Here is a 22,636-nt window from a genome sequence, read left to right on the forward strand (position 1 = left end):
CATTTCCCACAATGCCTTGTGTAAGGTTGAGCATGACGTAGTGTGTACTACTTCCGCCTTTACGCGATGACGCACTTTTTGCCTCGTTGGAAGGAAGGTGCTTTCAAGCAGGAAGAAGAAAAGCCAACTGACAGGAACGGCTGAATATAGACACGGTGACGAGAAAAACAAACACAAAGACGGCGAAATCCACACACACATTCGGGTGGCATTTTACCTTTCTCTGGTAAGAAAATTGAATCCCGTATCTAACTCTGTGTCCTTAATAGTTTGCTGCGTGTTTCATTTCGACAAAAAAAACGTGAATTGTACCATGCAAGTCAAGCTAATGCTAATTAGCTCTATTAGCTTGAAGCTAACTGGTCTAACATATACATCTGTTGATAGACGCGGATTGTACTGTAAGTGATGGAAAGCACTAAAACATTTCCCATATCACTGTGATCCTTTTGCCTCTTTTCTACTCATCACTGGGTCGTGTACAGTAACGCTAAACAAATGCAAAAGTCTGTTTTGTTTCGCACGACAAATGTGGTCACATTGCACATGAAGTGCAATCGTACAAATTGTAACGTGAAAACCCATTCGGGCTTTAAATCAGTAGTGTTTCACTGCATGTTATGCTGAAAGTCGCCTTTGTGTTGACATTGCAAGCACATCTCGTGATAAAGGTTTGAGGGGGCGGGGCTCATAAGAAGATGAGGTCATGTTGAGAGTGATGCAATATGGAGGCAACTTTTGTGAACGTGTCACCTCTGTACCGTCATAGTATTGTGTGAAAACTTTGATTCCATTGAGCAGGGATTCTATTAACTGGTGGGACAGGACCCAAAAGTCGGTCGCGACCAGGTAGTAAAAAAAAAAAAAAAAAAATGTGGAGCATAATTCTGACTTAAAACTGTGACTGTTGCGTTGATCTATAGCCTTCATTTTCCTAAAAAAAAAAAAGATCAACTGTTGATGTTGCACTTAACTAAAAAAGAAGAAATCAGTCCCAATATGTAACATTTTGTACGTGCAGTTATCTTCAGCCTCAGTGCTCTGAAAGGCATTTTAAACGTGCGGGTGAGTAATTATGTTTAAAAATATGATATTCATATTTTTTCAAATGCTGTTTTTGAACACTACTGTTCGCAACTTAGCAACAATAGAAAGATGCAGGTGGCAAGTGACAACATACTTCCTATCCTATAATCTTACCTATTGTTCCTTGTGTGGTATTTGATGCCTTTGACAGATGTCAATCACTGAGGACCAAACAGACATGGATGGAGCAGAACTGCTTCGGTTGCAGTTTGACGACAATCAGGATGCTTCTTCTGAGGAGCAGCTCTTTGATTACGTCAGTAGGCTCATTGATTCCTGGAGCACCGAACAGGATGTAAGGCTTCCAACATGTATTGTTTTTAATCCATGAACCAATATAGAAAATGAAAGGGGGGGGCATTGCGTTCAGATGTTCATGCATGATGGATGTCATCAAAGCTTGTGAGACTTCACCTGTGTTTTGCTTTTTAAATCGATTATGATTCTGAGGTCTTTGATTCAATTTGATTACCGATGCATGTCATTTGCGTTTTTTTTTTTTTTTTCCATTAGGTCTTTTATGTCTTACTGTGATAGATAAGAGGCCAAAATCGGTTGGTCACCATAACCAGGAATGTCACCTTCTGTGATGTAGGAAAGACCCTGACTGCTCAGCACAATACACTGAAATATGATTAAATTAATGTCAATTACATGAACAAATTCAGCAAGTATATACTAATTTAAATACACTACTCACTTAGGAATTCCAGCAATGCCTGTTAAACGCCACTAGGTGACGGTATTATTTTGTAAACACATTCCCATTCTCGCTCCATAACCAATGGGTTGGTTGGTTTGGTTACTTATTATTTTTTTTCAGTTCTATTATGGAGTCGTTAACGTCTCTTCGCAATTGAATGACAGTTAAGAATTTTGAATTCCTACTTGAAACAGTTCCCTATACTTATTTAATTAAAGGTTTTATGAGCTTTAAACAAATGAATCCACTTTCCATTTTTTTTCAATCAAACTATAATGTTTTGAAATGAAAAAGCAACTCCGAAGTCAACCAGTTTACTCTTTTGTCGGTGCGCTTGTATTTTTAAATGCAGGGTTTTTCTTTTTCACAGCCACAGACAGACCAAACTAGATGTGAATGTCGATAAATATCTGCTATTCTTGCCGGTTTGGGTTTTGCATCACATGATGCATTTGGAAGCGTGTCATTTATGTTGTTAATTCCTGTGCTCAGGTGCTCAGCTTACTGCGGGAAGAGGACAACGTGGAGACTCTCTGTCCCTCCCGTTCCCCAATCAGCAGTGACAGCGGCATCTCCGACTACAGCAGCAACGCTGGCCGCGTGGGAAATGGCACCCCCGTGGGTTGCCCGAGCCCCGAGGGAGGCGACATCGACATCTCCCACAGTCCCAGCTACTTCAACCCGAGCCCAGTGTGCTCCGAACCCGCCTCCGTTGCTGAGGAGCTGCAGGCTGAGAACCCAGAGTTCTTGAGAGTCCAGGCAGATCACAGCTACTCTTTGCTCAGGGGAAAGTGCGAGGACATGGTTGTCCTGCAGAGTGTGTGGACAGAAAAGTCTGACACAGATGTCTTCATTGATCTCGGTACATGTCTGCATCCATTGAATACTCTTCCAGTCAAATCAGAATTCTTCCAGACATAGCGAGCAGGCATTAAACTCGCTTTTTATTCCAAAACGGTCCATGCCAATAACACTCTTTCTCTCTAGTCTTACTTCCTGTATGTGCATGATGCAATGCCATATATACATCACGCTTGTCTTAACTTTAAGGCAGGTAAAAACTGATGTGGTTTAGATGCGTTTAAAAAAAATTGTCTTGAGCAACTTGTTCTCGTCCCCCTCGCTAGCATTTGTCATTGTGTGATACAAAACAATATCCACCCGTCTTTTTTTAATAGCACTTGTCCTCATTAGTGATGGGTGAGCTGTAGACTATCCTAGCTGACTTTAGGCACGAGGCGCGGTACACCCTGCACAAGGTGGGTTTATTTGTGTGCAGCACTGTTTCGTAGAAAGTGCTCTATAAATTAATATTGAGCTGAGTTAATCAATATTCCTAAAAATGTCAATGAAATGACTGGGAAGTAAGGCTGCGCGATGTTTTGTTTTGAGTACCGTCATCGGGTTGTACGTGTGCGCAATAGTCACGTTGCAGGGTCTGCTGCGATGTTGGTGTACTGTAACATAGTGACTCAACTAATATTAAAAAGTCTCCAGCAGGGGGACCTGTTCTGACGTTCAAAAGATTAAAAAAAATGGACACCTGCTGCATTTCCTATTTAGCTCTTCTGAATTGAATGACTGTAGCCGGGTACAGGGCAGCTGCGTGTGTGTGTGAGGTGCGTTCAGGAACACTGCATAAATGTGACTGGATGTGGTCTTTTATAATATAGTATGTAATTGTAAACATGGATTAGTAGTAAAATTATTATTTGTATCAGAATACTTTTGTTAAAACACTGTACGATCACCCTGTGATATGGAATTTATTTTGTTTTGCAGTATAACAATATATAAATTATTTTGTGATTATAGTCAGCCAGAGCTGCGAGGAATGCAAAATTATCAATGCCCTTTCACCATTGTTCCTGTCATACTGTGTTGCATGTCTTGGTTTGCACATTAAGGACAAACGTTCTGTTTTTGTTTTAATTCCCCATTTAAAAACAAAAGCAACATGTTTTTCCTTGTGTTTTTTGTGATTTTAGTGTGAAAGCTGCAGGTGGCAACGTGGGGGAAATGAAATGCCAGTATTTTGAGGGTATATGCCCTTCAGCAACAAATTGGGGAAAACAAAAACTATGAAGTAGTTCGGTTTTGGACCGGTGAACGTAGTTCAAAAATTTTGAATTATGTACTGAACTAGTTCGTTTTTTAAACGACAACAGAACTTTGACTTAGTTCGCGTAGAAAATGAATTTGCCCAACACTGACAAATTGCAATGTCATTTTTTCCAATATCATTCAGCCTTACTGGGTAGTCCCTTTTCCATTTGTTAAACATTCTTCAAATGATGCCCGCAGATAATCTGGTGACTGAGGAAATGGAAGATGAGTTTTCCAGTGAGCTACCTTATACACTGGCCATTGACGACGCAACGCTGGACAGAAAGCAGCACGACAACACACAACAGGTGTGTTCATTCAGAAATCATTCGTGATCATCATCAATCATTCGTCCCAAATGCGAGACTACATGCAAAACCTGTTATCATGGCTTTTATTTAAATTTTTAAATTTTTATTTTTTTATATATATTTTTTTTAAATTGCAGTTCCAGTTTAAGGACATTGTGCTCTCTGAGGAGGAGAAGCGGCTTTTGGCGAAAGAGGGAGCAACTATTCCCACAGACATGCCTCTCACTAAGGTAACTTCAGCCAATGGACAAATACGATAGCAGTTATTGGTGGGAATGTCGAGCCACCTCACAATTCGATTTGATTACGAATATTAATTTTTTTCCCTATTCATTTTGGTTTTTCCCCTAATTGTATGACTACTTGCTACTTTTAAAAGAGTATTATTTGTAGTGACCTTTATTTCCATGATTAAAAGAAATTCGATACATTTACTTCCCTCATCTTTTATTAAAACAAAATCACAACTGTCTTTTCAATCAAGCCTATTGTGTTATATATTTGTATATACTTGAGATTAATGTTATACAGGTACATCTCAATAAATTAGAATATGTTAGAAAAGTGAATTTATTTCAGTACTCCTATATAGATTCATGAAACAGAAATTAGGAAGGAATTTTCCTTTCTGATTTCAACATTAAAAATAATTTCCATTGTTTCTTGATTGTTTGTTAGGAAATATTCTAGTTTCTACAGATGGTGAATTTGGGGTTTTTCTTTGCTGTAAGGTATAATCATCACTTTACATGTATATAAAAAAAAAAATCATAAAATATTTTACTCTGGGAGTGTTATTTTTTTTATTATCAGATGCATCCATAAATTGTAAAAACAATCTACAGATTAATCGGTTATTAAAATAATTGTTAGTTGCCGCCCTAGTTTTTTTCCCGCTCAGTTAATATGCGAGAGTTACGTCATCGCATAACGCATGTTCAGGAGGTCGTCGGTTTACGATGGATTCCCGTTTGTAAATTGGCGACGTAACCCGAATTTGTGCGTAATTCGGAACATAGGTGTCAAGTCATAATTAAAGCAGGTGGGTACAAACATTACCTCACAACAATAACAAATAAACTTCCAACACAGTTAAGCGAGAAACTCTCACACTTCTTTTTTTTTTTCTTTTTTTTTTTTTACATTTTGCCAATTTAAAATGTGAACGTGAGAGACCGTTATTTGAACTGTTTTAAAATGTATGATTATCAGCCCTGATCCATTTCCCAGCAGATCGCGAAGGAAAAATCCCTTTTAACAGACCCCACACGACAGGATAATCTCTCAGCGACATCTGATAATCAGACTTTTGTTTACTTGCTGGATTTACTCTTTATCAGATCATTTGTATATATCATGTATCTTGCTGTTGTTGTGTACACAGGCTGAGGAGAGGACCCTGAAGAGGGTCCGGAGGAAGATTCGCAACAAGCAGTCTGCTCAGGAGAGTCGCAAGAAGAAGAAGGTCTACGTAGACGGCTTAGAGAGCAGGTAAAATTAACTTGTTGTCTGCGTTTTTGTACCTTAGACAAGGAGACGAGTTGAGCCCGATAGCTTGCTCAGGCGGGTGGGTCGTTAATTACTTTACAGCCAGCTCACTGTTTAGTCTCCATTCAAATGCAAAAAATTCACATTTCTCTCTAGTATCACTCACTCACTCGGAAGGGAGGTCATTAATACGCAAATCACTTACTACAAATTAGCATTAAAGAGAACCGTGAGCTTTTAAAAGGGCCTTTGCGCTAATTAGCGACTTGATCTTATTTAAGTGAAGGGAATCCTGTCTGCTCTCCCACTCCCGTAGGGTCGCCGTCTGCACTGCGCACAATGTGGAACTGCAGAAGAAAGTCCAAATGCTCCAGAAGCAGAACATGTAAGCACCCTTGATGATGCCTTTCCTCACAAATTAACACAAAATAACAGGCTCTTCTTCCATTTTACTCCTCACAGCTCTTTAATTGAGCAGCTGAGGAAACTGCAGGCCGTGGTGAAGATGTCCACCTTGAAGGCCAGCACGACCAGCACGTGTGTCATGGTGAGAGGAACTCTAATTTTTTCAAAAAAGTTGAAAAAACCTTTTCTTTATCCATTGTGCTTTCCACCCTCAAGGTGTTCCTGCTCTCCTTTTGTCTCATCGTCTTCCCGTCGGTTAACCCGTTTGGCAGCAAGACGGAGAAGAAGGAACTCTACCTTCCTTCTTCCAGTAAGTGCTTTCCAACTACACCTGCCCAGTATTATACTTTTAATAGGCTCAAAAAATAAAAAGAAGGATAAGAGGGAAAAAAATTGCCGTATGTCGTTACTTTATTTTAAACCTCTACTTGTCTCAAAATCTTAAGATATTATAACCTGTCATTAAAAGTTTAGCTTAAATTGATAAATACCGTAATTCTCTAGGTGTATGGAGTATTAATACACTAGTTTAGGGCATATGTGGTTGTTTTTTGTTTTGTTTTTTTAGGTTAGCTACATTTACTAGTGGCGGCACGGTGGACGACTGGTTTGAGCAACAGCCTCACAGTTCTAAAGACCCGGCTTCAATCCCCAGCCCCGCCTGTGTGGAGTTTGCATGTTCTCCCCCGTGCCTGCGTGGGTTTTCTCCGGGCACTCCGGCTTCCTCCCACATCCCAAAAACATGCATTAACTGGTGACTCTAAAATTGCCCGTAGGTGTAACTGTGAGTGCGAATGGTTGTTTGTTTGTATGTGCCCTGCGATTGGGTGGCAACCAGTTCAGGGTGTACCCCGCCTCCTGCCCGATGACATCTGGGATAGGCTCCAGCACGCCTGCGACCCTTGTGAGGAGAAGCGGCTCAGAAAATGGATGGATGGATGGATGGATGGATGGACATGGACAGCGGCTCAGAAAATGGATGGATGGATGGATGGATGGATGGACATTTCCTAGTAATAACTCTTGCTAAGTCTAATTTCCCATTCTATAGGCAGATAATTGTGCGCCGCTATTCATGGTGGTGAGGGGCCGAGCCCTGCTTACAATAGCGAAATTCCCCATGTGATTGACGTCCCCAGTATAAATGTTTAGAATTACTTAAAGATCCCACAAGATGGCAGCAAAGCACGACTTTTGTCTTAACGAAACACCTCAACTCATTTCAACATAGTTAGTTCCTTTACACCAAGATGCCACATTGTGTCAAGTAATACTTTTTTTTATTTTATTTTTATTTGTTTTGCTTTGGCTGAACCTTTAGTAATCTTCCTTATTTCATTTCCTTTTTCTCTTCTTATATGTTTAGCACAGTTTCTGCAGTATACAACATTTATACACAAACGACACTGATCTGCTGTTACGAACCAATTTGGGGGTTGAACAATGGCCACCGTGTCTCATAAAAAAAAAAAAAAAAGACTCATCTTGTCTTCTAAACAAAGAAAAAGAAAATATTTGAATTCCGTAAGCACTAGTTTTGAGTCATTTGCATCTAGATAGACTATTATTTTATTTTCCAGTAACCCTCCTACTGTTGTTTTTTTGTTGTTGTTTTGTTTTTTCACAATCTCAGTCATTTCCCGAACTTTACGCTCGCTGCCGTCAGAGAGCACCGATGCCATGACCTACCTGGAACCCGAAGACGACGAGCCGGACCTTCATCTGCTGCCCAAAGCCGAGCTGGAGAACACCGACGACATCTTCGCAAGCGGTAAGAAGAATCAAACCCCCGACTACCAGCGCGTGGAGCAACCCGACTCGGAGACAGCTGTCAACGGCAACTCTTCGTCCGACTTCCCCGCGGCCCCGCAGGCGGCGGAGGTGACGCCGGGGGTGGGCGGCGGGGCGGCGGGCTTACAGGAGGGCTCTTTAGATTCCGTGGTGGTGGCAGCTGTGGGCTACGAGGTCCCCGGGTCCAAGGGGAACTGGATAGACCGGAACCCTCCGTCTGTTATATTACAGCAGCACCGTTCAGATGAGATGTAGTGTGGTTACGTATGTGACCACCAGATGGAGCCATATTATAAATCTTCACTATACCAGAGGGAAGCTAAAGCAGGGTACACGCGCATACATTCAAGCACCATTATTGAGTCACAGAATAGGAAAAAAACGTGAGAAATTGATGCCCCCCCTCCCCTCCAAATTGTTTACAATTGCCCATATTAATAGTTCCAACTGTATACAGTACCACAAACTAAGATGCCAAAACAGTTGATCATTTCAAACTCATCTTCCGTTACCATTAAAAACAAATGATTACAGATTATTTGATTTTGAACAAATACCCCAGAAGTGTGCAGGTACATGCACATGTGGCGAATGCTGTCAGAAACAAACCAGGCTACAATAATTTCCTCAGAGACACAAAGCTTGTCCCAGTTTAGATGTATCACTTCACCATACTTCCTTGTCACTATTGCCTATTTAGACCGGGCTTTTGCACCATTTTATGGTATTTGAGCAAGCACAAAAATAACAAATAGGTGAGTTATTCAGTGAATAGCAAATAGGCGGTGGATTATTGTACTGATTTTTTAACATCTTAACTGTTCAACTGTGCGAACACACACAAGGGTCTGCTGTCATAAATATTGAACAGGTTTGTTACCTTTTTTAATACATATAATTAGATAAGGGAATAAAAGGCACTCTTAACACAGCCCACACCACAGGATAATCTCTCAAAACAATATTTTAGAGACCGTCTGTAATCTTTTTTTTTTGCTGACTTGGATCGGAAAGAGGGCGAGGAACTGCTCAATTTTGGCCCAATTGTCAGTATGTGTGTACTCCGCGTTATACAGTACATTGGGACATCCACAGACTGCCTCAAAGGTAGTGCAGTTTGTAGTTCAACCAGAAGTTGGTGATAATCCAATCCATCCATCCATTTTCTGTACCGATTATCCTCACAAGGGTCACTGGTGTGCTGGAGCCTATCGCAGCTATCTTCGGGCGAGAGGCGGGGTACATCCTGAACTGGTCGCCAGTCAATTGCAGGGCAGTGGTGATAACAATAAATGGGAATTTGAACTTTGCGGGTACCACTGTACATATATTTTGTTTCAAAAAAAAAAAAAAAGCGGGGGGACGGATTTATGGTCATCCTAACAGCCTTCTGATGTACTACTGTTACTTTATTTGCACTTTTCTATCTTGTAAACAGCAAAAAGGACATTTGTCCTTCATTAAAATATTAAAATACAAACATGTATTTGAAAAGGCCCCACTCTACCAACAAGATTAAATAATGACCCTATTTTATAGATAAATGACACACCCAAAACTGCTTAATTAGCTTCCATCAGTCATTGCTTGATAGAAAAATAGGCTGCTTGATTAAAGAGATTTGGATCATTGCACCATGAAGCCATTGCAGGACATTTGGCCATGTACAGTAGACAACTTGTTTCCCTTGTAACAAGGGTTTCTGTTTTGTTTTGTGTGCAAATTCATGTGATGTCCTCCTTATGATACTCTTGTTTGGTTAAGGAGGCATTGTTTTTATATACATGTCATGTCCTGATTTCATTGTTTCTTGCAAACATTAATGATACTCAGAAAACTATTGTGCAGTTAACTATATCCAAAAATGTAATGACATGTTGTGTCAGTGAAGCATTTTTATTTTATTTCTGTTACTATTAATAGTAATGGCATGTAAAGGGCACTGTTCTGTATTATGATGAGATTAAATTTCTAATGTTAGGGGAAAGGCACTGTTTCAAGAAGAATGGAATGTAAATAAGCTGAAATCGTGGGTTTTTCTGTATGTCGGACCTCTTTACATACATGTTAATAAAGTTTTTATGTACCAAAATGGTCCTCTTTTTGGGCTTTTATTGACGGTAAGAAGGTTTGCACACAAACATGATTCTGGACATCATAACATGTTTCTGTTTTTTTTTTTTTAAACAAGAGCTGCATCTACTTTGACAATCATGAGCCCGCCCCCAAAGTAGGTGATAAGAATTTGCCACCGTAAATATTCGGAACAGGTTAACATTTACAATTGTCTGCCCTAAATGTTCACTCAGCAGACTTGGGAGGGAAAAATCACTTAACAAACACCACAGGGTAATCGCTCATGATAATCTTGTATACATCGGCAATCACGAATTTGCTGACTTTGGTCAAGGCAAGGAAAAAACTTCATCTTCACTCAGACGTGGTCCACCCTTGGTTCGTCGTGTCCAAGTCCCGTGCTAGGCAAACAATATTTGTGCTGCATTAGACATGACATCAGCCCTTTTTTTTTTTGGGAAGCGGGGAAGTAGAGGGAGGTGACTGATGATTCATCACCAAGCATGACTCATGATTACAAAGCAACAAGCCCAGACTCGTTTGTGTCGAGGAAAGGTCACAATATGAATGGCCTGAAGGTGGCGCTGTAAGTCTAGCTATCACTTCTGCACAAAGGAACACAGTCCATCAGACTAAAGGTGCTTTTTTTTAAATCAAGATGCATTTAAGACAAAAAAAATATAAGAGAAACTGCACGTCTTACTTGAAAATATTTGTAGTGTAGGAATATTTTTGTCCTCAAGGGCCACTTTTAATTTTAATACGAAAGATAGGCCAGGTCTTTGGCACATAAGGTTAGTTTGTTGTTTGTAATTCATGTAATGAGTGTTAATTAAATTTAAAAGTGAAATATTTGTTTTTGTTTATTTGAATTAATGCAGACATATGGGCAAAAAAAAAAGTTTTATGCTGGACTACTGTGTTCAAACAAAGTGAAGGCTAAAAGGCAATAGAGGAGGTGGGGGCTCTTTGTATTGTCCCCCCCCCAAAAAATACAATGAATAAAGCCCCCGTGGATAAACGACACTAATTAAGCTAATAGCTAGCTAAAAAAAAGTGACGTGTGGCATTTTTTTTTTTTTTTTTTTTTTTTTTTTGCCCTCGACAAACATGTCGTGATGCGGAAGTCTAGCCTCAACCCGGAAATGAGCGTCTGGAAGAGTTGATTTCCGCGACCAGACAGGCAGTGCACACGTAAGTCGAATACACTTTCGAGCAAGCCACAATGTTTGCTGGAGCCAAATGAAAGTGTTGGGTTCCAGGGTGGATTTTTTTTTTAAATAGTTGCTATTTATAGTCTGTTAATTCCCCTAGCTGGGAAAGTCCTGCTCTTTGGAGAAGGTTGCACAGAGTTTGCACCTCTGAACCTTTCCCTGCGTTATCCCATGCATTCAAAATCTCAACAACAAGTCTTGGGAAAAGATCACTCTTTGCATAACAGTTATCTAACCTCCACCTTAAAGAAAACATGAGCCAAGTTCCTGCATTGTAAGGTGCATTGAAATCAACTATTGATTTAGTAAGTATTTATTGTGTAATAAGTGGAGGGGTGATTTAAAAAAAAAAACTTTCTTATGGGATACTGGGAAAACCGCGATAAAGACGAAAACAAAGGGCAAACATATTTTGCAATACACTTCATTTTTGTGGAGCCAACGGGACACACGTGATGGATTTTTACTGCGTAATCGGGAAAAGTGGAGTTCATTTAGCAGCGGTTACGTTGACAAAGGCGACAAGAAGGTGGGGGTGATTTCTTGAAAATTCGTAATCCTCCCCCGCGTGGGCTTGTCAACAAAACCTTGAGCTGTAAATACCGGTGGAGGAGGAGGAGTAGGAGGGGGACTTTTGCTTTCCTCCTGGCCGACTTGCTGTGCACCAATCCGGGCGAAGCGTGAGCGGAAAGGCCCGCCCCTTGCCGAGAAACCACGCCGGGGCTCGCTATAAAAGCTCTCGCTGCTCGCTCCCAACTCAGAATAACGACAGACGAGACAATTTGTTTTCCATCCCCTCCCCACTGGAATACACGAGCTCCATTTGCTTCTTTTTGAAATATTTTTGCACCACACTCCTCCATCCTACGCTCGCTCGCGTCACGATCACGCGTGGATTATAACTATGACTCTTGAGGAGATCCGCGGACAGGAAAGCACGATGGAACACAACGAGAGGTGAGTCTTGGACGCAAACCGCACGGATATATTTTGGTTTATGTTGATTTTTGTGCAGGAGTATAAAGTGTTTTTTTTTTCTTGTGGAAAAAAAAAAGGGTGCAAAGTGCAGGCACGGCACTGGAGGAGCTGCTGCTCGCCGCTAAGAAGCAAGATTACCTGACAATCGGCGTGTACGAGTCGGCTAAAGTCATGAATGTGTGAGTATTTTTTGAACGCATTGGAGAATTTTTTTAATTTTTTTTATTTTTATTTTTTTTAAAATAAATTTGATGCCCAAATTCAAATGTCTTCTTCCTTCCGCAACAGCGACCCGGACAGCGTCGCCTTCTGCGTGCTGGCCAGCGACCAGGAGCACGCGTGCGACATCGCCCTGCAGATCCACTTCACGCTCATCCAGGCGTTCTGCTTCGACAACGACATCAACGTGGTGCGCGTCACCGACATCGAGCGCCTCGCCGACCTGGTGGGCGCAGACGAGGGCGGCGAGCCCAAGGACGCCCACTGCATCCTCGTCACGGTAAAGGAGCCGTCATTGAACGCGACAAAATGCGGGGACGGGGGACGGGGGGGATTAAAAATGAGAATAACTTGGCAAGGAGCTTCTTACAGTGACACATGGGTTAATTTAGGAATGTTGCATACCATAGCAGTACAACTATTCACCCTTGAGTGCTTCCTGATACCGATACCAAGTACGACTTGTACTTTTGAGCCATCACATTTTAATTCCCACAATGACAGATAGTTGGAAATAAAAACATTTCTTGCTTTCTTCCTGACAATTGGCCATTGTGCCAACTTTTAAGTATCTATGTCTGGTTATCATTCAAATAAGTCCAATATTTGCACGATACTGATACTACGTATCGGTGTATTGTATTTATTAAAGTTTTTCCCCATTATTTATATGTAAATATATTTTTTTTTTCCCCCCATTCCAGAGCCCCAGTGCAAATCCATGGAAGGACCCCGCTCTGGACAAACTGAGTCTCTTCTGCGAGCAGAGCCGCAGCATGTGCGACTGGGTGCCCACCATCACCTTCCCGGAACGCTGACTCAGTCACTCGCCCCCCAAAATCTTGTTGAAGATGCATCGACGATGATGATAAGAAAGAAAGTCAAGGCTTCACTTTAAGGGTGTTCCGGGCCTTTCTTCCTCCCGTTTGTCTGGATTAATAGGCTGTGTGGCTGGAGTGGAAAGCTCACCATCTCATTTCCTCCCCCGCCCCAACCTGCCCGATCCCTGCTTCCACGTGCAGGGTGAAAGCAGCCTTCCAGGCAGTGCATTCTGGGTCAGGACGTTGTGGATTATACCCTGAGGGGAGAAAGACTCAGAAGCCAATAAAGAGGGGGACGGGCGGGGGTGGCAACGGACACTTGGGGAGGCGTCGCGAGAGCGATGACAGCCCACACGATGATTGGCGAGAAGACGTCGGCGGTGCGTGGGCACGACTGCATCAGACCGTGCAGAGGTGGATGCGAGAAAGTGCGGAGGCTGGACCGGAGCTCATCAGATGGGAGTGATGCTGATCCGGGAAGAGAGTGGCTTAACAAAAAATAAATAAAAGACTGGACATTTTCTTCAAGTGCAGATATCAATAGAAAAAAAATAATCTTGATTTGAGCTGCACTTTTAATGACATTTTATGAACTTTGATGAGCGCTTACTTTCTTGGAAACCGTGCAAGCGAAGCGAAGCAAGCATTCATTTGAATTTGCACGCATTTTGTTCATGAGCTGTGAATAAATATTTGAAATCAACTGCCTTCTCGATTCAGAAGTGTTCTTTCACCTTTTGCTTCAGCGGCTTCTTAACAAAGGCTATTCACTAGAAAGTATGCAAAAGTTCTCCAGCAAAGCAAAATCGCATCAGTGCTTATTAGTCATGCAACATGACTAACTGAGGTGTGACATTTTGAGCAGAGAAACTGCAATCCACACCAGAGTGTATTCTCAAGAGAGTAAAGCAGACGGTATGCAAAACACCACAGGAAGCAACACCAAGTTGGTCATTACATGTCCTGCAAAAAAGATTAAAATGGAGGAAACTCATCAATAGGAGCAGAGGAAGCACAGAACGCACCAAAGTGTATTCCAAAGACCGTATGCAAAACTTCACAGTTTGCAAACACCTTGTTGGTAATTACTAGTCCTTTTGGCATCTAAATATAGCAGTTAATTTGAAGAATTATCACATACGAGGGTATTCAAAAGATTCGAATGCAGACGTTATGCAAAGGTTTTCAAGGAACTTGATGCCGTGACAATAATTAGTAGGACTGCAAAAATACTTTATTGGTGTCTTTGACAGCCTTGGCCATCTGTTTGAGGAAATACAGTACATACAGTGCAGCGGAGTGGAAAGCGAACAATATGTAAAAATTCAACACCGTGTTGTTCAGCAAAAAAGAAAAAACAAAGAGGTCAGAGGTCACTATTACAAAGACAGGATGAAAAGGTTCAACCTCAAGATGTGCCAATCCAACAATTATTAGTCTTGCATAAAACAAAAGAGATGCACGACTCACACTCAGGGAAATATTGCATGATTTTTAAAAATATACATGTATAGTTTTGATGTTTACAGCAAACAAAAAGCAGAAATTAACCGTCTCTAGAAACTACAATATTACGATACAAACAATCAAAAATCAATCAAAATGATTTAATGTAGAAATCAGGCATTGATTTGTTCTCTGAAAAGTATTTTCCCAAGTGTCTATCAAATCTATGTAATGTACGATTACTGAAATAAATTGATTACTATTGAGATGTGCTTGTACAAATGCATGGTAAAGTATACATATATTGTGTTTTACAACAATGCGTATCTATATTTATAATATATAATGTACCTGCGGATGAAAAAGCGAAGGTGGTGGTCAAACTGTACACGAGCGGTAAGTACCGCGCCGGTTACAATCACATGAACGACTTTTAAAATATCAATACTCTTGCTTTTATTCTCGGCCACTCTCCGTAGCAAACCGTTTCTTCCTTAACTATTACTCCATCTTTTTAGGATTTCATAAATGTGATAAAGTTCAATACATTGGATCGGGACCGGGTTTGACTGCGAATAGTGAAAATCTGAAAATAATTGAAGGCCATTATATAATTGCATTGAAAAAATACATATACTTTTTAACTCCAAAAATTCTCGAATAAGCGCGGATATAACAACAATATAAAAAGAAACACTTTTTTTTTTTTAAATGTGGAAAAATTGAAAAAAAAAATTGAAATTGGGAAAAAACAAATGTCAAAGAAAAATGCGAACAGGAGAATCCGCAGGTGCTGAGCCGTGAATATATACCATATGTGCATCATCAAACGTATACACAGGCTCGCTATTCAGGGAGTCCATATATCCAGTCTCTCGATGTGGAGGGGGGGGGGGGGGGGGTGTGTGTGTGAGTCGGCAACTGTCATTTTTTTGGGGGGGGGGGGGGGGGGGGGGGGGGGTAGCGACGGTCCGGTCCAATCGGGTTCGATCACATCGAGCATTGGGCGGCGGGTCTGTTTAAAACAGTGGCAGCTATTTGAGGAAATAACTAATACTATATACAGCAATGCAAACAGCTTGTTTTTGACACAGAATGGCTCCCGGCTATGGCTATGTATTTCCTTTTCACTTATCAAGTGACAGTTCTAGAAGTGTGGTTGATTGAGTTTGAAGAATCAGGAAGTTAGCATGGCATCGTCCTTCCTCCTCTCGCTTTGAAAAAGGAAAAATGTTATTTTAGCATGACATTGGACCATGAGAGTTACACAACAGCCCCAGTGCTTGTGACATGTGCACTTTCCAGGCACTGACCCCGTTAGCGCTGACTTGACAGCTTGCAGAGTCGAAAAGTTGCAAGTCATGCCCGGGAGACCTGTTTTGTAGTTTTCCGCACAATTAGGGTTGTTTACACTTCACTGAAAAGCAGAGAAAAACTGTTTTTCTTGTTTGTCTACATGACAATGGTGTTTTGGAGCCTGAAAACGCAAGCCTTTACCACTCGTCGTCATGGGACAATTACTATTTTTGATACAGCTGTTGTTGTGCCTATTGTTCCCGTGGGCATCCCCCACCCCAGCTGCTCAACCCCTCGATTGTTTTTTTCTTCCTTCTCTCGTTCAAGTCAGATTTTACAGCTTGGGCACTGGGACTTCAGGCTGGTCCGGCCGCTTTAGAGGGCCTCGTTGTCGTGGTTTGGAAAAAAGCCCCAACGTAGAGACCCCCGATGGCACTCTAAGCCTGTGGAAGGCCAAGAATGGTGAATCTGAAATCTGGTTGGTTAGAAAAAACAACAGCCGTTGTTAAGAGTGTGTAAGTGTCATGGGCGTGACGGCCCTGGGCAGATTACATTAAATTGGCAATGCAGAAGCTGAAATCAGATTTTTAAAAACAAATAAATAAATAACATACACGTTCCTGGAAGCTGGGCAGCCAAGAAAATGGCCATGAGATGAGGACAATATAGACTGTTAAAAATAGATGCGTAAAATTCCATTTAAGCTTCTTTTAAGGTGTTTAGGTCGTTGCGTCAGTCCAGCAGAGATGGCCTTTGCAGACCCTCACTGCTCACCACTCAGGTTTAAAAACACCGCTTTGTTTTACTTTACACACACACACACGTGGAGGCTTGTGCAATCACCCACTTGCGCAGAAATGAGTGTGGAGCTGCGTTTAATCACGTTATATGGGGCAGATGAGATGATCACAGTCAAGTGAGGGAAGTGTGTGCACGCGCGTGGTTGTGTGTGTTGCGGTCGAGGCTGACAGTAAAAAGCAGCCCTCATCAAAGCGAAAAACACTTCACAAGAACTCTCCTCTCTTCTTCTTGGCAGCACCTCACTCTCCCGTCAACCGCTTGGCCATGTGCTGCGTGTGTGCAACTACCCGTACACACCTGTATACTGCAAGTAGCAAACTGAGCACTTTCTCCTTACTAAGACTGATATCACATTCTAAGAACAGAGAAACTTTCCACAGAGGGGGGTGGTCGAGAAAAAGCGTGTAGCCACGCAGAAAGGGACTTTCCGTGGACATTAGTGTTTGCTTCGGCACCTTTTTTTGGGGAATATTCGTGCAAATTCCTGTAAATGGCTGACAAAAGTCGCGATTTATTGACATGCAAAAACAAGTCAACTGAGTGGTAGAAACTTGTGATAGACAGAAAAGGGACACTGTTTTCAATTATTGAAAAGAAAAATGGTAAGCATCTCTACCAGAAGTCATTATGCCTAATTTAACCAGGCTCAGCATTAACTTATATTAGATGGTTTTTTTTGTACTCTTGAATGCGGAATTTCAACTTGGACCAGTGCATCAGAGACTAGATTTGGTTCACAGGAAAAATAAATACGTATGAAGCAGCAAAAGCATGGAAAACTCAGACACCAACATGTATTTTGCATTGAACAATTGTACAAAAGAGAGTTTGAATAAATACAATATAATCCTTATGGCTGGTTTATAACTGCACCCGTGATCTTGTTTATTGCTCAATTGAGCTTATTTATTACAATTATTGTCAATTTGTTACTATATTAACCTTTTTTCATGATCATGCTTATTATGGTTTGCTCCAAGTTGGACCTAAGCAACTTTTAACCTTGAGGTAGACTAGTTGATAAACCCATCGACTTTAAATGAAGAGTACAGCCACACCTCTTATACAACAGTGCAAAAGCTCTGACCAAAGAAAACTAAAAAAAAAATGCAATTTAGTGTAAAATTCGTGTTACTTTTTTTTCGTGTTACAAAGAGCATGCTTGTCTACATATTTAGCTCTCTATGTATTATTAACACTATTCCTAAAAGCTTTTCCTTGTGGCAACTTCATGGTGCTTTGTTTTTAGTCATTAGTGTTTGACTGTTTAGAACAGGTCCCCTGATAATTCTAACACCGATTAAGCATAAATTTTCGAGAAAATAAACAGTCCGAATCGGTAAAATCGTAGCTGAAATAATATAAATAACAATAAGTTGCTGTTTCTCCCTTTGTTTTATCGCAAAGCAATACAAGTACATTAGGAAAATCTACGAAGTTCTGGCTTTGAGTGTAAAACGGTTGTTAAATCTCCAAGCAGAAATTGAACGACGCATCTTCACATATAGCTTCATTTTGCCACAACCAGTATGGCGGTGACGTCGCCGTACGATTTAGTGCTCAAGGTGGTGTCTCTACTTCAAATGTTGTCTATGGTAATACTTGCGGCATGTGTTGCATAAGGGTGCCATTGAAGCTCGCACCCACACTTAGTGCGGCAGTGCTGTGTGAATAAAGTACTGTGGACCAAGGTTATTATAGTAAACAAAAACGAACGCAATAACTAAATAATATAATATAATATAATAACATAAAATACAATGGCGGCACGGTGGGCGACTGGTTAGAGCGTCAGCCTCACAGTTCTGAGGACCTGGGTTCAATCCCCGGCCCCGCCTGTGTGGAGCTTGCATGTTCTCCCCTTACCTGCGTGGGTTTTCTCCGGGCACTCCGGTTTCCTCCCACATCCCAAAAACATGCATTAATTGGAGACTCTAAATTGCCCGTAGGTGTGAATGTGAGTGTGAATGGTTGTTTGTTTCTATGTGCCCTGCGATTGGCTGGCAACCAGTTCAGGGTGTACCCCGCCTCCTGCCCGATGACAGCTGGGATAGGCTCCAGCACGCCCGCGACCCAAGTGAGGAGAAGCGGCTCGGAAAATGGATGGATGGATGGATATTATCTCCAACTCTTCATTGTTATTTATGTATTTTCTTGAAAGGATTTGATTGCCATCTACCGCCTCATTCTTGTCAGACCGCAGGCTGCAGAAACTGCTGCTGGCCGTCACGAACGCGAAGACGAGACAACTCTACCCAATTTTTTAATTAACTGTTCAACCTTGTGACAATCTAGCTTTGACTTGTGTAGAAACAACTCAAGCATGACGCAAGACGAGCAAACACCATGTGTGTTTTTCTCCCGCCTTGTTCTTTTGGCTAGACGGGCAGAGAAGAAAAACAGGCGCTGCTATTTGTATAAATCCAACAACATCTTTTCTCCTCTGATGGCTTGTGTCCCAAAGCCTGCAGCGAGACGAACTCAGACGTCTGCGTGAGCGGGGCATCAGACGCATGTGTCCACTGACTCCTCGTTTTCTCTAAAGTGGGACCAGAAAGATGGTAAACATCAGGCGGCAGAGTGCCGGCTCTCTTTTTCCATGAAGTCGGAGTCAACAAAACGCACATTCATCTTGCGCTGATGAATAACGCACGCGCAACAATTGACTCTCAGAAGCTGAAATAAGCAGAAAAGCACAAGCAAATAAAAAAAAAAAAAAAAAAAAAAAAAGCAATACACACCAGGCCAATTGGACATGTTTGGTGATGACATCAACACAGAGCTAAAAATAGAAAATCACAACTAGATGATCTATTCTGAGGGTCTGAGCCATCTGGCACATTGGAGTAAAGCCACATGGTAGATGATTGGGGGCTGATAGATAGATAGATAGACAGATAGATAGATAGATAGAAAACTGTTGAAATTCTGAATTCTGCAGGGTAATTGTTATTTATAGTTATAGTATTAGAGCATTACTTAACTGTGCAGAGATCAAAGTGTTGTGTTTTATTCAATGCTGTGTCATGCCACCGGCTAATGGGAGCTATTTTATGCCGCTTCAGTATTGAGAAACCCTCAGATTCCCAGACGTCGAGGTTGGACTGTAAACGCAGCACACTTATGTGGCGTGTTGCTATGCCGATACACGGCCCTTCCCAGAGTCCTCACTCTCCTGCGGTCCCCGCGACCCATTCCCACTTCTGCAGATCACTTACAGTAACCGCGGGGAGATGAGATTACAGGACAGGCAGAAACGCCTCCTGTGGACCCACGCCCCTGAACCCAAATCACCCGGCCCCGCACTGCACTCACATGGCCGCGATGGTACCATGAGCTCAGCTGGCAGCCTCGTGGAGGGGCCGATAGATAGATTGAGGGAGGGAGTTGGCTATCTCGTGTTTAAGTATGCGTCAGTCACTGGAGAACTACCCTTTGGCGTGGGCTCACCACTCAGGGACAGCTTTAAAACGTCTTTATGTATGTATCTTAAAAAAGATTCACACTGGTTTGAGTTACCATTTTTTCTTTATTTATCTTCATATCCATCTATTTCCTATACTGCTTGTCATCATTAGGTTCATGGGTGGGGTACACCCTGGACTGGTTGCCAGCCAAGCGCAGAGCGCATGTAGACAAACAACCATACACACTCATATTCGGACTTATCTGAACTCACTTGCAAATGTGATGCCATATGTATCGCTCACTTACTGTATATCCGACTTTAGATGAATAAAAACACTGATGTGATTGAGATATGTCACGTAAATCACTGGCTTTTCTCATGAGCTCCTCTTTGCAACTCCGCTTGCTAGCACAATGAATACATATTTAAGGCCGTCAACCGTATCGTGATGCAAACCCATCCATCCATTTTTTTTTAATCACGCGACCATGTTTACCCTCAAATTTCATAAAAAGTTACTAACTTTTTTTTTTTTTAAAGAAAAACTATGAGAATATGGTCCTATTTTCAGGGGGAAAAAGTCTTTATATGAACAAATGTGTATTATTTGGGAGAAAAAAACCTTTTGAGGATTTTTTTTAAATTTTTCTAAAATAAATTTGTAATATTATGATATTAAAGTAAAAGTTTAATGAGCGAATATGGCTGCTGTCGCTGCTTCTTTTTGGGGTTGGAGGTGGTGTGGAGGGGGGGGGGGGGGGATGAGCTCATTTTCACTGAACACACCCAAGCCTGATTACTTCCAGACCTGTTCAATCAGGAACTCACTTAAATAGAACATCCATCCATCCATTTTCCGAGCCGCTTCTCCTCACTCGGGTCGCGGGCGTGCTGGAGCCTATCCCAGCTATCATCGGGCAGGAGGCGGGGTACACCCTGAACTGGTTGCCAGCCAATCGCAGGGCACACACAAACAAACAACCATTCGTACTCACAGTCATACCTATGGGCAATTTAGAGTCTCCAATTAATGCATGTTTTTGGGATGTGGGAGGAAACCGGAGTGCCCGGAGAAAACCCACGCAGGCACGGGGAGAACATGCAAACTCCACACAGGCGGGGCCGGGGATTGAACCCCGGTCCTCAGAAGTAAGAGGCTGACGCTCTAACCAGTTGTCCACCGTGTCGCTAAATAGAACATGTCTGACAAAATAAAGTCAGGAAAAAGATTCCAAAAAGCTGCAACAAAATGCCACGCTCCAAGGACATTCAAGAACAATTAAGGAATAAAGTAATTGACATCTATCTGTCTGGAAAGGATTACAAAGCCATTTGTAAAGCTTTAGGACTCCAGCGAAACACGGTGAGATCCATTATCCACAAATGGAGAAAACATAAAACAGTGGTGAAGCTTCCCAGGAGTGGTTGGCCTACAGAATTTAGCCCGAGAGCACAGCGACAACTCATCCAGGAACTTGCAAATGAACGCAGGACAACATATAAAGAACCGAAGGCCTCCCTTGCCTCAGTTGAGGTCAGTCTTCATGACCCATCAATAAGGAAGAGACTTGGCAAAAAATGGCATCCATGGCAGAAATCCAAGGCAAAAAAACACTGCTGACAAAAAGAACATAAAGGTTCATCTTACTATTACCTTAAAAAAAAAAAAAACATTATTTAAATGATTCCCAAACCTTTTGGGGGAATATTTTATAGACTGACAAGACGAAAGCTGGACTTTTTGAAAGGTGCGTGTGTCGTTACATCTGGCGTCAGAAAAAGAACAACATAACAACAGTCAAATATGGTGGTGGTAGTGGGCTGGTCTGGGGCTGCTTTTCTACTTCAGAACCTGGACCACTTGCTGTGATTGATGGAACCATGAATTCTGCTCTTTACCAGAAAATCCTGAAGGAGAATGTTCAGCCATCAGTTCATGACCTCAAGCTGAACCGCACTTGGGTTCGGCAGTCGGGCAACGATCCAAAACACACCAGCAAGTCAACTTCTGGATGGCTTAAAAAAGATAAAGGTTTTATAGTGGCCTGGTCAAAGTCCGGACTTGAATCTGATTTAAATGCTTTGGCATGACCTTAAAAAGGCCGTTCATGCCCGAACACCCTCAACGGTTGTTGAATTAACACGATACTGCAAGGAAGAGTGGGTCAAAATATCTCCACAGAAATGTGGAAGACTCATTTCCAGTTATAGAAAACACTATATTTTCAGCTGTTATTAGGTTTAGGTGGTAATTGTTTTTCCACACAGAGCCAGGTAGCTTTAAAATTCCCCTTAATAAATCAAATCACCATTTTAAAAAATGCATTTTATGTTGACTTTAGTTATCTTTGTCTGAGATTTACATTTGTTTGATGATCTTAAACATTAAAGTGGGGAAACGATGCAAAAAAAAAGATAATTTGAGAAGGGAGCAAATACTTTTTCACTGCACTGTATTTTGCCCATGAAGCAGTGGATAGTACCAG

The 22,636-nt window shown here is 41.6% G+C and overlaps 2 protein-coding genes across 2 annotated transcripts; both read left to right on the forward strand.

Annotated features, from left to right (window-relative positions):
* Positions 1–74: 74 nt before the first annotated feature.
* creb3l3l (cAMP responsive element binding protein 3-like 3 like) lies at positions 75–9,982 on the forward strand. Its single transcript, XM_061671934.1, has 10 exons — positions 75–226; positions 1,238–1,381; positions 2,282–2,651; positions 4,094–4,203; positions 4,344–4,436; positions 5,591–5,697; positions 6,011–6,079; positions 6,157–6,241; positions 6,316–6,409; positions 7,733–9,982. Exons 2-10 carry the CDS (start codon positions 1,238–1,240, stop codon positions 8,143–8,145), a joined length of 1,485 nt encoding a protein of 494 aa, XP_061527918.1. The 5' UTR covers positions 75–226; the 3' UTR covers positions 8,146–9,982.
* A 1,865-nt stretch (positions 9,983–11,847) lies between these two features.
* gadd45ga (growth arrest and DNA-damage-inducible, gamma a) lies at positions 11,848–13,901 on the forward strand. Its single transcript, XM_061673374.1, has 4 exons — positions 11,848–12,137; positions 12,236–12,337; positions 12,447–12,657; positions 13,082–13,901. Exons 1-4 carry the CDS (start codon positions 12,085–12,087, stop codon positions 13,193–13,195), a joined length of 480 nt encoding a protein of 159 aa, XP_061529358.1. The 5' UTR covers positions 11,848–12,084; the 3' UTR covers positions 13,196–13,901.
* The last annotated feature ends 8,735 nt before the right edge of the window (positions 13,902–22,636 follow it).

This window comes from Phycodurus eques, chromosome 3, assembly GCF_024500275.1.
Source record: "Phycodurus eques isolate BA_2022a chromosome 3, UOR_Pequ_1.1, whole genome shotgun sequence".
Taxonomy (NCBI): domain Eukaryota; kingdom Metazoa; phylum Chordata; class Actinopteri; order Syngnathiformes; family Syngnathidae; genus Phycodurus; species Phycodurus eques.